General features: G+C 38.5%; 1 protein-coding gene across 1 annotated transcript; it reads right to left on the bottom strand.

Annotated features, from left to right (window-relative positions):
* Positions 1-482: 482 nt before the first annotated feature.
* Positions 483-1,412, bottom strand: LOC100994024 (olfactory receptor 4B1). Its single transcript, XM_003815169.3, has one exon. It carries the CDS (start codon positions 1,410-1,412, stop codon positions 483-485), a length of 930 nt encoding a protein of 309 aa, XP_003815217.2.
* Between the last annotated feature and the right edge of the window lie 16,566 nt (positions 1,413-17,978).

The raw sequence follows: 17,978 nt of genomic DNA, 5'->3' as shown, positions 1-17,978 counted from the left end.
GAGTTTGTTATCATGAGGGAGTTTGAACAAAGAGGGGAGAAAGAATGAAGGAAGAAAAGAAGGAAGGGAGGGAGGAAGGAGGAAGAGCAAAAGGGAGAAAGAAAAGAAGTGAGGAAGGGAGGAGGTAACAGGAAGAAGTGACTTAATCTAAAAAACATTTATCAACATGTTCTCCTTTGCATTTGCACTTGGTTTGAGGCTTCATATTACCCAAGCCCATGATATTGTTGGATATCATGAAGCCAATCAAGTTCTCTAAGATTCAGCGAGACTATCTGACCTCTGTCCTTCAAACATTACACCAGCATACCAAGTGTCTTTGGCTACTTGCCAAAGCAGCAGAATCACAGCAGCAGTATCATTAAGCCTTTGTATTTGTTTCTGTCATTCTTGAATATCCCACTAAAATCAAAATCCATTTCAAGAACAGAGAGTAATCAGACATACATTTTGTATCACTTTTTCATCCCTAAGCTCTTTTTTCACTCCCTCCCTGGATTCTCCTTTTTGCTCCACAATCTTCTTATGGTGATTTTCACCTCTGCATTCCTGAGTGTGTAAATGATGGGGTTCAGCATGGGGGTGATGACCGTGTAGAATACAGCCACAAGTTTATCTTCAGTGAAAGTGGAAGAAGGTCGCATGTAGAGGAAGATAGCAGGTCCAAAAAACAAGATGACCACTGTGATGTGAGAAGCACAGGTGGAGAGGGCTTTGTGCCTCCCCTCTGCAGAATGGTTCCTCAAGTTGACCAGAATGACAATATAAGAGGACACCAAGATGAGGAAGGAGAAGACAGAGAATAATCCACTGTTGGCCAACACAATAACCCCCTCCATGAAGGTGTCAGTGCAGGCAAGCTTGAATAAAGGCTGGAGGTCACAGAAATAGTGGTCAATTACATTGGGACCACAGAAGGGCAATTGGATGATAACGAGAATCTGAATTATGGAGTGACAAAAGCCCCCCAGCCAGGAACCAGCCACCAGAAGGTGACACAGTTGACGACTGATAATGTTCATATAATGAAGAGGCTTGCAAATGGCCACGTAGCAATCATAGGCCATAACCACAATCAAAAGGATCTCAGCAACCCCAAAGAAGTGGAAGAAGAATATCTGAGTCAGACAGCCTTCCAGAGAGATGGTTTTAATCTTGGCAAGTAAGTCTATGATGAATTTAGGGGCGACAGTGGAGGAATAACTGATCTCCACCAAGGACAGGTAGCTAAGGAAGAAGAACATGGGGGAATCCAGACTCTTGCTGATACTGACCATCAGAACGATGAGGCCATTGCCCACCACCGTGGCAAGGTACACGGAGAGAAACACCACAAAGCATACACTCTGCACCGCTGGATCCTGGAAAAGGCCAGTGAAAATCAACTCAGTCACATTACTTGTACTGGCCATGGATTCCACTCAGAGAAGACAGATCTCAGAGAAGAGCCCTGTGACAAAGCACATGCAATCATAACACTAATCCTTCATGTTTATTTAGCACTTGCTTGTTAATAAAACCCTTTTATGCATATTTTCTGACTCATTTGTTTATTTATTTATATAGTCAATGTTTATTCATTTAGTGCTCAATAGCCTACCCTATGCAAGACACTGGTCAAGCAGCCCCACAAAAACTCTATGATCCCCATATAACAAGTAAGAAAACTGAGGCTCAGAGAATTTGTGAATTAGCCAAGCCTCCCAGGTCATATTATTCCAACTCATACATTACTTTAAGTAAAAAAAATTACCGCTTTCAGCATGAAAACCATTTATATTAATTACTAACATTTCTCCTATTCTCCATTTTCTCTGGTCATGTCTTTGTGTTAGAGATTGTATAGTGACCTTCTGCTCCTGACTCTTTTGTTTCCTCCATTTATTTATTCCCCAGAAATGCCAATCTAAGTGAAACATCTCCATTTTAGGGAATATCTTTGATGTTTTCATTACATGAACTATGTAAGTTTCTGAATTCTTTCAGACCCTATGGTTTTTGCCAAGTCCTATAGCTTCATGAATTTTACAACCATTTTGAGAAAATGTTGGCAGCTGAGAGCTAAGTGAACATCCAGAAGTTGTTTGGAGAATAGCTCCCTATCGAACAATAGTTTGAATATAACATATGGACAACACCACTTTGCTTGTTTCTGTCTTCCAGTTTGCTTGCCATTAGCAAACATTTTTGTCAGCAGAAGGTGCAGGATTTCTTTAAAAATAACTCTTTAAACCAAAGATTTTATTAAGTACCTACCACAGGCCTAGGCAACTCAGGACATAGGAAAGGAGAATGGAACATGGTTCTAGCCTCAAGAGGCTTGTAACTTCAAATGATTAAACAACACATTTATGAAAAGAAGGAGAGAAAAACTTCAAGATTTTCTCTGCTTTCAAAACTATGTTGAAGTATCTCGGGCCGGGCGCAGTGGCTCAGGCCTGTAATCCCAGCACTTTAGGAGGCCGAGGTGGGTGGATCAACTGAGGTCAGGAGTTCAAGATCGGCCTGGCCAACATGGTGAAACCCCATCTCTACTAAAAATACAAAAATTAACCGGGCATGCTGGTGGGCACCTGTAATCCCACCTACTCAGGAGGCTGAGACAGGATAATCACTTGAACCCGGGAGGTGGAGGTTGCAGTGAGCCAAGATCTCACCATTGCACTCCAGCCTGGGTGACAAGAGCAAAACTCCGTCTCAAAAAATATTAAATAAAATAAAATTATTTTGAAGTATCTCTTATTCACCTTACTTTTCCTTCTTCCACTTGTGCTTCCATTTGAAAATATTCAATACTTTTTCCTCCCCAATTTCTCTCATAGTGAAAATTTGAAGAGAAACACAAGGTAAAAATCTGCTGAAAGATGCTCAGTAAGGAGCTTGGCTAAAACTGGAGATGAAGTGGAGTATTAATTGGTGAAGAAAAAAAAAAGAGGTACCCAAGAAAACAACTGAAAGGGAAAGAGAAAGCAAGATGGGACCCTCTTACCGGTGTAGAGGAATAGAAATAAGGGAAGCTTCAAAAACAACACAAGAAGGCTGCCAAGGGGTCTGGTGGCCTGGAGGAACTAGAGCATCTTGTTAGCTCATGTTTGCCATCATGTGGTTGTTAGGATGATGATGAAGATGGTGAACATGGTGGTTACCAGATGTTTACCATCTTCATTGTCATTGTCTTCCTAACAACCACAACAACTGCAGGTGCTGCTGCCGTGTATTCCGGGTCTACTGTGTGCTAGACTGTGATAAGCACCTTACAGTCATCCCCTCATTTAATTCTTCCTGTACCTCTTTGAGGTAGCTAATTATTAGACGAGAGAAATGAGGCTTACAGAAGTTTAGTAACTTGTCCAAAGAAACATAGCTTGCGAGTGTTTGAGCCATGGCTGAAACCGAGCCTATGTAAACAAGGGTAGTGGAGAGCCACCACACCTCAGCTGGAGGAGAAAGGGGTTAGCCACCCCAGGGCCTTGGAGAAATAGCATCAAGACCTATGGTCAATACAAAACTTGGCCAAATTCATTTACTAATCCCACCCTGTGAATAGCAGGAGCATCATTAGAAACTCTACATTATTGGGAATGTTCCATTTCCACCATTTCTGGATCATGCAAGACCAAGAAACCATGTAGGATCCTGCGCAGAGTGTGAGACTCAGGGATTCCCCTCTCCTACTTTACCCAAAGGCAAGGATTTTGGTGGGAGGCAGAACTGCAGCTGGTGAGACCAAGCTATGGAATCTGTCATTCTCTTCCAGCGCAGGTGAGCTGAAGAAACCCCTCTCACACTGGGCCTTATAGCAGCACCATCATTTTCCCTGTCCCTCAGGATTGAAACCATGGAGTCACATCTAATTCATGCCTCCTCCACCTGTCATATTTACACAATCTTTATGTCCTGTTGATTTCACCAGTTTCCTCCTCTGTCTTCCTGCAGCTGCCATCTTCAAGTAGGACATAAACTCACATGAGGATGACTGCAGACACCTACATACTTCATCTGTCCCCAGACATCCCCAGTCTTCATCCCCAGTCTATTCTACATACTCACGTTAGAAATTCTTCCTCTTCCCTCAGTTCCAAGTCATTCAGAAATTGCCATTGTCTCCCTGTTGGCTGGTAATCCATCCTAAATTCTTCCATCTGACTTTTAGAAACCTCTATAGGACTTCCACAGCCCCCTTCGAACCCACTTTACGGGGCACTAAGCCGCACACAAACTCAGTTCTATTCAGAGGTCTCCTCACCTTCTCATAAACACAAGTTGATCCCCAACACAGGTGAATCTTTCCTACTTTTCACATTACCTGATGTATCACCCCTTTTTGCTTCCCTCTCCAAGTGCCAGCTAGTCTACAAGGTCCGCTGTCTAGGAAGCTTTCTCTGGTTACTATTTATCTCTGCTCTCAACTCTAGAAATCAGTGTAAGTCATCCTTCTGCTAAATGCAAGAAGGCACACAGTATTCATTTCATAGCAAGCCCTCAAAGAATGTAAGTTATTATGATTGTTATACTTCTAAAATGCAAATCTGATCAAGTCATGCATTGACTTGAAATCTAGCAATGGTTTTCCACTGACTACGAGATTAAGTCCAATACCATCAGCATGACATTAAGACTCTCCAGAACTGGAGCTTGTTCATCTTTCTATATTCAGTTGCCATCACTCTCAACTGGAGCTTGTACTCCAGCCATTCTGAATGATATATCATTCTAAAAAACTGTCTCTTTGCATAAACTAATCCCTCTGCTTGGTTGGTGCGCTTGTCTTGAGTCTCTAACTTTTCTTCTTGTTTTAATACTCAGGTCAAACACCACCCGTCGCTGCACTGCCAGGAAACACCTCTTGCCTGCTTTTGTTGTTGTTTTACTTTTTTGAGACAAGGTATCACTGTTTCAACCAGGCTGGAGTGCAGCGGCATGATCATAGCTCACTGTAATCTTGAACTCCTAGGCTTAAGGGATCCTTCTGCCTTGGCCTCCTCAGTAGCTAGGACTATAAGTGCATGCTACCAGGCCCAGGTAATTTTTTAATTTTTTTGTAGAGATGGCATCTCACAATGTTGCCCAGGCTGGCCTCAGACTCCTGGTTTCAAGTGATCCTCCCAATGCTCTAGGATTACAGGTGGGAGCCACCATGCCCAGCCTTCTTCCATGTTTTTTACATATTTCTACTGAAGTAGTTAGCATATTTTATTGTAATTTTTGTTTCTGTATCTGTCTTCTTTGCTGACTTTATTCATCTCTGAATCCTCCAAATAACTTCTCGGCAAATGTTCATTTAATTGAATTTTTAAATACATAAATGAAGTTATTCTACCACCTACAGTTGAAAGCACAAAATGCATCACACTTTATCTTTATACAGTCTCTTTTTTTCTCTCTCTCATTGTGGCATTACAGTCTTCTGTTTGTCGTTAGAAAAAGAGTTGAAGTTTGTTATGCCTTGAACCCACACAGCACCTAAATGTCAACCTCACAGATGGTACACAGTATATATGTAGACCCTTGGTTGATGATAAACTGATTAACCAGTAGATTGATAAGAAAAAAACTAGATTCTTTAATGCTATCTCTCTACATTTTCTTTTAAGTCTGTTGACCTCTTATAACCTACCTGAGACTCTTTCTCACCAAATATATAAAATTATGAACAATGTAGATCATTTTTATTTCAGAAATAAGCATTTAACTGCACTGGGTCAAAGTCACACATGCTGCAATTTTGCAATTGAGATACTTTATCTACTTCTAGATTATCTTCTATGAGCTGAGTGGGGAGGACCCTAACATCATTATGTTTTCCAGAAGACATTTTTTGTTCTTTGTTTTGTCCAGTGTTACTTGGACATGAATTGCCCAGTTCTCACTTAAAGTGCTAAATCTCTTACACACACACACGCACACATCATAAGTCCTTATGCTGAGAAGGTTACCATAATGGGCCACATGATATATATTTTTAAAACAAACAAAAAAGCCTATTAGGGGAATTTAATACAATTATGTCAGATGGCTTAATGAAGTCATCGTGAGAGCACAGAGGTGATGAATCCAGAAGGGCAAGTGACCTGCCTTTTAGTGGAGGAAATAGTTCGAGGTTCAGGGTCCTCTAAAGGACAGATGAAAACAAAGCAAGGACCCCTGGCTAAGCTGCCTTTCACTCTCCTCAGGAATTGGTCTAAAGCAGTGGTAAAGAGGGTGGGTGTTGAAATTGGGAGCCAACTCTTAGCTCTACCACTCACCTATCATGTGCCCTTACTAACAGTTTTTTTTTTTCAATAGAGTAGCAATTTATATTTGGCATAGTTGTTGCAAGAATTAGATGTGAGATAAAATATATAAAGTACTTCACAGGGTTGCCCAGCAAATACAAAACTTTCCATAAATAGTAGCTTTTCTTAGCTCAGATTTTCTGGTATTTATTTACATTTCTTTCTGCTTTCTCTTTCCACCTTCCCCAAGAGAAAAGCAGCTATTTGATAACAAATTACCACCTCTTTCTTCCAGCACTTTCCCAAATAAATCCCTCACCATGGGGTCATGGATTACATGTAAAAGCTTAGGTAGGAAAATTATCATCTAAACGCTAACTAGGTAGAATCGTATCCTCTAACGTGAAGCCCCAGTGAGAGAAGTACAAAAGGAACAAAGCAGTAAGTGAGAGAGAGCCTGGAAGACCCATTGCTATGAGCTCAAAGCCACATCACAAGGTCTCCTTCCCACCGCCCCTTTGGACCCCCAAGTGGTACTGCATGGAATCCCAGAAAGTGAAAGCCGGACAGAACTTTAAGACACATCCTGTCCAGCCCTCTCCTTTCTACAGTCAGAAACTGAGCCTAAGAGAGGGAAAGTGACTCACCCTAGATCACACAGAGATTTGGCACCTCTAACTCATGCTCAGTGAACCTGAGAACTCTTTCTGGATAGGGCATTACGTACCTTCCTTGGGTAATATTCAGCCTTAGAACAGGGAATGGAATGGGAGGCTCCTTCTCCCTAGGCTGAGGAAAATTTTCTTCCTCGGTGGCAAGTGCTCATCATTCAGAGGGGTGTCCAGGGCTGACGGGACTGAAGGAGTGTGACTTGCAACACAGGAGGCCCCTCTTCAGAACAAGAATCTTCCACTCAGCTTCTGCATCTGCACTGAAAGCACCCCAGTAGATTAAACCACTTCATCTTAGCTAAGGCATCAGGTGAAATCAAAGAAATTTTAGAGCTGAATAAATTTGTAGACCATCAATTCACTATCCTTAGTTTTCAGATGATGCAATAAAGGGCCAGAGAATTTAATTGACCTTTCAAAGTTACACAGCTCATTATTTATTAATCAAGTTGCTGAGGTACAAATAAGTGCTCTTTCCATGACCCTGGGATTCCTTTCTAGTGATCTTGATTTTATGATTTTTGTTGCCAATGAACAAGTAAATCTTGCTTCCACACAACAAAATTCCCTGGGTCCTGTGATCTTTCATAAAATGAACAGCCTATGTTGATGTGGATAAATTACAAAAGGAAGGATTCAGGAAACCAATCCCCTGGCCAATCTTTGGATCAACTATTGAGAAACAGAAAAAACTAAACTACAGGAAGCAACTAAATAATGATTTTTTAATTCTGGTTTTTAGTTTAGAAAACCCAGCCACTCACTAGAAGACCAATGATTGTTTTTCAACATTGAGATGCTTTGAACTATTTGAAATAAATTGACCCACAAGCTGTAATCAGGGAACTAAATTTCCCAATGGAATTTCTTGTCTCTAGTGTGAAACTTTGCCAATAAACTGCAAGTTAGGAAAAGTTCCAAAATGTGTTTCAACTAATTCATTGACAGACGTTTATGAAGTCCCAACCATCTGGTAGTTACACTCTGAGAGAAGGCAGCTAGAGACATTAGGAGAGTTTTCTGAGTTAACCACGGAAATATGCAACTGAAGGGAGAAGAAAAGAGAGGATAGGTCAGGGTGACCGGCCGCCAGCAGGGGGACTTTAGGCAAGTTCCATCACCTCCATGGTTTGTAGTTTCACAGCCATGAAATGACAGAATTGGTCTCAATTATCTTTCACATCCCTTCTTGTTCTAACATTCTACACTTCAAGATCACTTAGACTCTGATGTCCTAAGCGCCCCATAAGTGATGAAGATATTGATGATGGCCCCAATAATAATAATAGCTGCTATTTATTGGGTACCTACTATGTGCTAGGCACTATCCCAAACATTGTCTTTAATGTTGACAGCAACTCTGCAATTTGCTTCTTGAGCATTTTTATTCTTCTGTCGATACTATTTTCTTCTATTGCTGTCAAAACTACCCAGATTTTGCTTTGGTGAAAGCACACCACCCCAGCCCCAGCCATGTATTTTGCATAATGTTGGTCACCTAGAAATGGACTTTAATTGGCTTAAGCAGATCTACAAAAACCACCCCTTCGGTTCAGGGATGGAAAGTAACCTAGTCAGGGAGACAGCAAGGCATTTGAGGTATTTACAGAAAAAAAAAAACAAAAAGCTTATTCTATCTTTATTCTCTTAAACAGAAGATACCAGAAAAGACAGAAATATTTGCTCTGAATAGTGTTGAGCGAAGGTCTAGAACTGCTGCAGCCACTTTGTTACAAAGAGGAATCATGAGCTTCCAGAGGGCCGCCAAGTGAGACCTAGAAGAGCAGCAAGCACCATAAAGAGAAGAGTGTCAAGAAAACTGCAGCCTGGTGTGGTGGTTCATGCCTGTAATCCCAACATTTTGGGGGGCCGAGGCAGGTGGATCACCTGAGGTCAGGAGTTTGAGAGCAGCCTGGCCAACATGGTGAAACACCATCTCTACTAAAAATACAAAAATTAGTCCGGCATGGTGGTGTGCTTGAAATTCCAGCTACCTGGGAGGCTGAGGCAGGAGAATCACTTGAACCTGGGAGGCAGAGGTTGTACTGAGCCAAGATCGTGCCATTGCACTCCAGGCTGGGCAACAGTGAGGCTCTGTCTCAAAAAAATAAATAAATAACAATAACAAAAAATAATCTCCTGAATTCTCTGAGCTGCATCATTCTCTACCTTTAATTACACATTGAGGAGTAGATGCCAATTCTTAGGGAAATATTGCAAACGTCATGTGGGATGTCTTTTGTACCTATGAGGAAAGGGAACTTTTGGAACAAATTACTAGCATTTATATACTAGTGAAGATATACCACCTGACTAAAAGTGATCTTTAAAAAATGTTCAGTTTTGAAAAAAACTGCATTGTGGAAAGGCTGCATCAGGAAAAACACATGTCAGATTGTTTTCACCACTTACTAGCTTGGTAACTCTAGAAAATTAAGTCAGCAACACAAGAACAGAAAACCAAACACTGCATGTTCTCACTCATAAGTGGGAGTTGAACAATGAGAATACATGGACACAGGGAGAGGAACATCACACACCGGAGCCTGTCAGGGGGTGGGGGACTAGGGGAGGGGTAGCATTAGGAGACATGCCTAATGTAGATGATGGGTTCATGGGTGCAGCAAACAACCATGGCATGTGTATACCTATGTAACAAAACTGCACATTCTGCACATGTACCCCAGAACTTAAAGTATAATTTAAAAAAAATTTTAAAAGAAAGCAAATTTAGTTAGCAGCTTTTAGTCTCACCTTTCTCATCTGTTAAATGGCCACGATAACGCATACCTTCAGGATTGTTAGATGGGAGATGAAATAACCTATGTTAAATGGTTATCTAACACAATGCTTCATACATAGTAGAGGTTCCAAAAGTGTTTATTTGGATTTTAAATTTATGCAGTTGGACTATTATCCAGTTTAATATGTAGGTCTTTGCATCACATTTCATAGCAAAAAGGCAATAAATTAAAAATCAAATTAGGAGCACCAAAAATAATTACTAATATTTCTTCCATGAACAAGGAAGTGTCTAATAAAAACATTTTTCCTCCTCTTCTATGGCAAATACTGCTAATGCCTTTACTGGATTTATTCTTTTCTAATCCTGCCCAGAGGAAAATAGTCACCTTTCCAGACTCCCTTGAAGCTAGATGTGGCAATGTGATCCAAGTCCGGCCAATAAAACGTAAGCAAAGGTCACTTGATAAGCATCTGGAAACTTTCTAAAGAGTTCAGACTTAATTGGTTTGTTTAGTCAGCACTTTGCTCTTCATCCTTGACTTTTCTGCCTTCCTTCTTCTTCCTGCTGACAGTAAGGATGGGACACTAGAGGAGCAGGAGCTGTATCACTCTTGCAAAGTAAATAAATAAATAAATATATAAATACATAAATAAATAAAATCAAAACCATGCCCATAGGAAAAAAAGGAGGAAAACTATATCCAAACAAAAGTCTTGTGAAAAGACATGAAAATGTGAATAAAAGCACTCAGCTAATAAAGCGATGTAAATTCTTTTTTAAAATGCAACCGCAAAGCTGAAGAAATCTGCAACACAGTACTCAAAACTGAATTAAATATCCTCAAACAAAAATTTGTATATAAAAATAACACTTTGAGGAACATAAAAATTAAGAACAGAAATGGAATTTTAAGATCACAAAGAGATGAAATGAGACTTGATTGAATTCAGGAAAATATAGAACAAAAAGAAAAATTATATCAATAATAAAGGTTAAGGTACCAAATGGAGAATATTCAAATTAAAATATAATAAAGAGTAAAAAAGTAAAACAGAAAATCAACCAAAGGAAATAAAGTGTTTTTTTATTTTAACTTTTATTTTAGATTCAGTGGATACATGTGCAGGTTTCTTACATAGATATATTGCATGACGCTGCGGTTTAGGGAATAAATGATCCTGTTACCCAGATAGTAATCATAGTACCCAATAGGTAGTTTTTGGCCTTGTTCCCCTTTCTCTCTCTACCACCTAGTAGCCCCAGTGTCTATTGTTCCCATCTTTATGTCCATGTGTATCCAATGTTTAGCTCCCACTTGTAAGTGAGAATATGCAGTATTTGATTTTCTGGTCCTGCATTAATTCACTTAGGATAATGGACTCCACCTGCATCCATGTTGCTGCAAAGGGCATGATTTCATTGCTGCAAAGAGCATGAGTATTATGGCTGCATGGTATTCCATGGTATATAGGCATCACATTGTCTTTATCCATTCCACCATTGATGGACACCTAGGTTGATTCCATGTTTTTGCTATTGTGAATACTGCTGCAATGAACATACGAGTGCATATGTCTTTCTGGTAGAACAACTTATTTTCCTTTGGATATGTACCTGGTAATGGAATTGCTGAGTCAAATGGTAGTTCAAGTCTTAGTTCTTTGAGAAATTTCCAAACTGCTTTTCACAGTGGTTGAGCTAATGTACATTCCCACCAAGACTGTACAAGTGTTCCCTTTTCACTGCAGCTTTGCCAACATCTGCTATTTTTTGACTTTTTAATAATAGCCATTCTCACTGGCATGAGATAATATCTCATTGTGCTTTTGATGTGCATTTCTTTGATGATTCATGATGTTCAGCATCTTTTCATGTTTGTTGGCTGCTTGCATGTCTTCTTTTGAGAAGTGTCTGTTCATGTCCTTTGCCTACTTTTTAATCAGGTTATTTGTTTTTTGTTTGTTGAATTGTTTAATTTTCTTATAGATTCTGGATATTACAACTTCGTCAGATGCATAGTTTGCAAATATTTCCTCCTATCCCATAGGTTTTCCATTTACTCTGTTGATAGTTTCTTGGTTGTGCAGAATACTCTTTAATTAATTAGGTCTCATTTGTCAATTTTTGTTTTGTTACAATTGCTTTTGGCATCTTCAATGTGAAATCTTTGCCAGGGCCTATGTCCAGAATGGTATTTTCTAGGCTTTCTTCTATTATAGTTATAGTTTTAGGTCTTGTATTTAAGTCTTTAACTCATCTTGAGTTAATTTTTACATATGGTGAAACATAGGAATCCTGTTTCATTCTTCTGCGTATGGTTAGCCAGTTATCCCAGCACCATTTATTGAATAGGGAGTCCTTTCCCCATTGCTTATTTTTGTTGACTTTGTCAAACAGCAAATGGTTGTAGGTGTGCAGCTTTATTTCTGTGGTCTCTATTGTGTTCCATTGGTCTGTACATCTGTTTTCATACCAGCATAATGCTGTTTTGGTTACTATAGCATTATAATATAGTTTGAAGTTAGGTAATGTGATGCTTCCAGCCCACAACTGCAAAATATACATTCTTTTCATCAGTGCACAGCACATTGTCCAAGACAGACTACACAATAGGCCACAACACAAGTCTAAATAAATTTAAGGAAATTGAAATTATGTCAAGTACTCTCTCAGACCACAGTGGAATAAAATTGGAAATCAACTCCAAAAGGAAACCTCAAAATTATACAAATAAATGGAAATTAAATAATCTGCTCCTGAATGACTGTTGGGTCAGCCATGAACTCAAGAAGAAAATTTTAAAATTCTTTGAACTGAATGATAATAGTGGCACACCTATCAAAATCTCTAGGATACAGCAAAACCAGTGCTAAAAGGAAAGTTCATAGCCTTAAATGCCTACATCAAAAAGTCTGAAAGAGCACAAATAGACAATCTAAGATCACATCTCAAGGAACTAGAGGAACAAGAACAAACCAAACCCAAATCTAGTAGGAAAAAAAAAAGAAATAACAAAGATCAGAGCAAAAATAAATGAAATTTAAACAAAAAAAGATAAATAAAATTCATAGACCGTTAGTGAGATTAACCAAGAAAAGAAAAGAGAAGATCCAGGTAAGTTCAATTAGAAATGAAACAAGAGCCATAACATCCAGTACCACAGCAACACAAAAGATTATTCAAGGCCACTATGAACACCCTTACATGGACAAACTAGAAAACTTAAAAGAGATGGAGAAATTCCTGGAAACATACAATCCTCCTAGACTAAACCAGAAGGAAATAGAAACTCTAAACAGATCAATAACAAGTAGTGAGATTGAAACAGTAATTTAAAAATTGCCAATAAAAGAAAAGTCCAGGAGCAGATGGATTCACAGCTGAATTCTATCAGATATTTAAAGAAGAACTTGTACCAATCCTATTGACACTATTCCACAAGATAGAGAAAGAGGGAACCCTCCCTAAATCATCCTATGAAGCCAATATCACCCTAATACCAAAACCAGGAAAGGACATAACAAAAAAAGAAAACTACAGACCAATATTTTTGATTAACATAAATGCAAAAATCCTCAACAAAATACTAGCTAACCAAATCCAACATCATATCAAAAAGATAACTCACCATGATCAAGTGGGTTTCACACCAAGAATGCAGGGTTAGTTTACATACACAGGTCAATAAATGTGATGCATCACATAAACAGAATTAAAAGCAAAAATCATATGATCATCTCAATTGATGAAGAAAAAGCATTTGACAACATCCAGCATCGCTTTATGATTAAAACCCTCAGCGAAATTGGCATAGAAAGGACAGACCTCAAAGTAATAAAAGCCATCTATGACAAACCCACAACCAGCATTATATTGAATGAGGAAAAGTTGAAAGCATTCCCCCTGAGAACTGGAACAAGACAAGGATGCCAACTTTCACTACTATTCAACATAGTACTGGAAGCCCTAGCCACAGCAATCAAACAAGAGGAAGAAATAAAGGGTATTCAAACCAGTAAAGAGAAAGCCAAACTGTTGCTGTTCGCCAGTGAAATAATTGTATACCTAGAAAACCCTAAAAATGGTCAGTCAGGCTCATGCCTGTAATCCCAGCACTTTGGGAGGCTGAGACAGGCAGATGACTTGCATTCAGGAGGTCGAGACGAGCCTGGCCAACATGGTGAAACCCCGTCTCTACTAAAAATACAAAAATTAGCCAGGCATGGTGGCAGGTGCCTGTAGTCCTAGCTACTCAGGAGGCTGATACAAGAGAATTGCTCAAACCCAGGAGGTGGAAATTGTAGTGAGCCTAGATTTCACCACTGCACTCCAGCCTGGGTGACAGAGCAAGACTCTGAGAAAGAAAAGAAAAGAGTCCTAAAGATTTCACCAAAAAGCTCCTGAATCCAATAAATGAATTCAGCAAAGTTTCAGGATACAAAATGAATTTGTACACAAATCAGTAGGCTGCTATAAAACAATGGCCAAGCTGAGACCCAAGTGAAGAATTCAACCCCTTTACAATAGCTGCAAAAAAATAAAATAAAATACTTATAAATATACCTAACCAAGGAAGTGAAAGACCGCTGCAAGGAAAACTACAAAACACTGCTGAAATCATTGACAACACAAACAAATGGAAACACATCCCATGCTCATGGATGGATAGAATCAATATTGTGAAAATTACCATACTTCCAAAAGCAATCTAAAAATTCAATAAAATTCCTATCAAAACACCACCATCATTCTTCACAGAACTAGAAAAAACAATCCTAAAATTCATATGAAATCCAAAAAGAGCCCACATATCCAAAGCAAGACTAAGCAAAAAAACAAATCTAGAGGCATCACATTACTCAGCTTCAAACTGTACCACAGGCTATAGTTACCAAAACAGCATGGTACTGGTATAAAAATAGGCACATAACCTAATGGAACAGAATAGAAAACCCAGAAATGAAGCCAAACACTTACTTGGCTTGCATATGTTAAACCATCCCTGAATCCCTGGTATGAAACTCACTTGATCATGGCAAATTATCTTTTTGATATTCTGTTGGATTCAGTTAGCTAGTATTTTGTTGAGGATTTTTGCATCTATATTCATCAGATATATTGGTCTGCACATTTCTTTTTTTGTTATATCATTTCCTGGTTTTGGTATTAGGGTGATACTGGCTTTATAGAATGACTTAGAGATGATTCCCTCTTTCTCTATCTTGTAGAATAGTGTCAATAAGATTGGTACCAATTCTTCTTTGAATGCCTGATAGAATTCAGCTATGAATCCATTTGATCCTGGACTTCTTTTTTGTTGACAATTTTTTAATTACCATTTCAGTCTTTCTGCTTGTTATTGGTCTGTACTGGTTTCTATTTCTTTCTGGTTTAATGTAGGAGGGTTGTATATTTCCAGGAATTTATCCATCTCCTCTAGGTTTTCTAGTTTATGTGCATTAAGGTGTTCATGTGATATTGGTTGTAATATCTCCTGCTTTGTTTCTAATTGAGATTATTTGGATCTTCTCTCTTCTTCTCTTTGTTAATCTCACTAATGGTCTATGAATTTTATTTATATTTTCACAGAACCAGCTTTATGTTTCATTTATCTTTTGTATTATTTTTGTTTCAATTTCATTTAGTTCTGCTCTGATCTTTGTTATTTCTTTTCTTCTGCTGGGTTTAAGTTTGGCTTGTTCTTGTTTCTCTAGTTCCTTGAGGTGTAGCCTTAGATTGTCTATGTGGGCTTTCTCAGACTTTTTGATGTAGGCATTTAAGGCTATGATCTTTCCTCTTAGCACTGCTTTTGCTGTATCCCAGAGGTTTTGATAGGTTGTGTCACTATTATCATTGAGTTCAAAGAATTTTTCATTTTCATCTTGATTTCATGGCTGACCCAACAGTCATTCAGGAGCAGATTATTTAATTTCCATGAATTTGCATTGTTTTGAACACTCCTTTTGGAGTTGATTTCCAATTTTATTCTACTGTGGTCTCAGAGAATACTTGATATAATTTCAATTTTCTTAAATTTATTGAGACTTGTTATGTGGCCTATTATATGTTATTTCTTGGAGAATGTGCCATGTGCTACTGAATAGACTGTATATTTTGCAGTTGTTGGGTAGAATGTTCTGTAGATATCTGTTAAGACAATTTGTTCTAAGGTATAGTTTAAATCCATTGTTTCTCTGTTGGCTTTCTGTCTTGATGACCTGTCTACTGCTGTCAGTAGAGTAAGGAAGCCCCCACTATTATTGTGTTGCTGTCTATCTCATTTCCTAGATCTAGTAATAATTGTTCTATAAATTTGGGAGCTCCAGTGTTAGGTGCATATATATTTAGGATTATGATATTTTCCTTTTGGACAAGAACTTTTATTATCATATAATGTTCCTCTTTGTCTTTTTAAATTGTTATTGCTTTAAAGTTCATTTTGTCTGGTATAAGAATAGCTACTTGTGATTGCTTTCAGTGTCCAGTTGCATGGAATATCTTTTTCCACCCCTTTACCTTAAGTTTATGTGAGTCTGTATTAGTCTGTTCTCAAGCTGCTAATAAAGACATATCCAAGACTGGGTAATTTATAAAGAAAAGAGGTTTAATTGACACAGTTCCACATGGCTGGGAAGGCCTCACAATCATGGCAGAAGGCAAAGGAGGAATGAAGTCATGTCTCACCTGACAATAGGCAAAAACCTTGTGCAGGGGAACTCCCATTTATAAAACCATCAGACCTCATGAGACTTATTCACTACCATGAGAACAGTGTGGGGGAAACCACCCCCATGATTCAATTATCTCCACTGGGTCCCTCCCACAACACATGGGAATTATGGGAGCTACAATTCAAGATGAGATTTTGGTAGAGGCACAGCCAAACCATATCACAGTCCTTATGTGTTAGGTTAGTCTCTTGAAGACAGCAGATACTTGGTTAGTGAATTGTTATCCATTCCACCATTCTGTGTCTTTTAAGTGGAGTATTTAGGCCATTTACTTTCAACATCATTATTGAGATGTGAGGTACTATTATATTCCTTGGGCTATTTGTTGCCTGAATACATTGTGGGTTTTTTTCACTGTGTTTTTGTTTTATAGGTCTTGTGAAGTTTATGCATTAAGGAGGTTCTATTTTGGTGTATTTCAAGGATTTTTTTCTAAGATTTAGAGTTCCTTTTAGCAGTTCTTGTAGTGCTGGATTGGTAGTGGCAAATTCTCTCAGCATTTGGTTGTCTGAAAAAGACTGTATCTTTCCTTCATTTATGAAGCTGAGTTTTACTGGATACAAAATTCTTGGTTGATAATTATTTTGTTTAAGGAGGCTGAATATAGGATCCCAATCTTTTCTCACTTGTAGGATTTCTGCAGAAATCAGTTAATCTGATAGGTTTTCCTTTACAGGTTACCTGATGCTTTTGCCTCACGGCTCTTAAGATTCTTTCCTTCATCTTGACTTTAGATAACCTGATGACTATGTCCCTAGGCAATGATTTTTTGTGATGAATTTCCCAGTTGATGTTTGAGCTTCTTGTATTTGGAAGTCTAGATCTCTAGCAAGACTGGGAAGGTTTTCTTTGATTATTTCCTCAAATATGTTTTCCAAACTTTTAAATTTCTCTTCTTCCTTGGGAACACCAGTTATTGTTAGGTTTGGTCATTTAACATAATCCCAAACTTCTTGGAGACTTTGTCCATTTTTTAAATTCTTTATTGTTGTTGTTATTGTTTTTCTTGGGTTAACTTGAAAGCCTTATCTTTGAGTTCTGAAGTTCTTTCTTCTACTTTGTTCAATTCTATTGCTGAGATTTTCCAGTGTATTTTGCATTTTTCTGTGTCCTTCACTTCCAGGAGTTGTGATTGTTTCTTATTTATTATATCCATTTCACTGAAGATTTTTCCCTTCATATCTTGTATAATTTTTTTTATTTCTTTAAGTTGGACTTCACCTTTCTCTGGTGCCTCCTTGATTAGCTTCATAATCACCTTTCTGAATTCTTTTTCTGGCAATTCAAAGATTTCTTCTTGGTTTGGATTCATTGCTGGTGAGCTAGTGTAATCTTCTGGGTGTGTTAAAGAACCTTTTTTGTCATATTACCAAAATTGTTTTTCTGGCTACTTTTCGTTTTGGTAGATTATTTCAGAGGGAAGATCTAGGGCTCAAGGACTGGTGTTCAGATTATTTTGTCTCATGGGGTGCTCCCTTGATATGGTGCTCTCTCCATTCCCCTAGGGATGTGGCTTCCTGAGAGCCAAATTGTAGTGATTTTTATTTCTCTTCTGGATCTAGCCACTCATTAGAGCTACTAGGCTCCAGATTGGTACTAGGGAGTGTCTGCACAT

The sequence above is a fragment of the Pan paniscus genome, chromosome 9, assembly GCF_029289425.2.
Source record: "Pan paniscus chromosome 9, NHGRI_mPanPan1-v2.0_pri, whole genome shotgun sequence".
Taxonomy (NCBI): Eukaryota; Metazoa; Chordata; class Mammalia; order Primates; family Hominidae; genus Pan; species Pan paniscus.
This window is presented reverse-complemented; position numbering and strand designations above follow the sequence as displayed.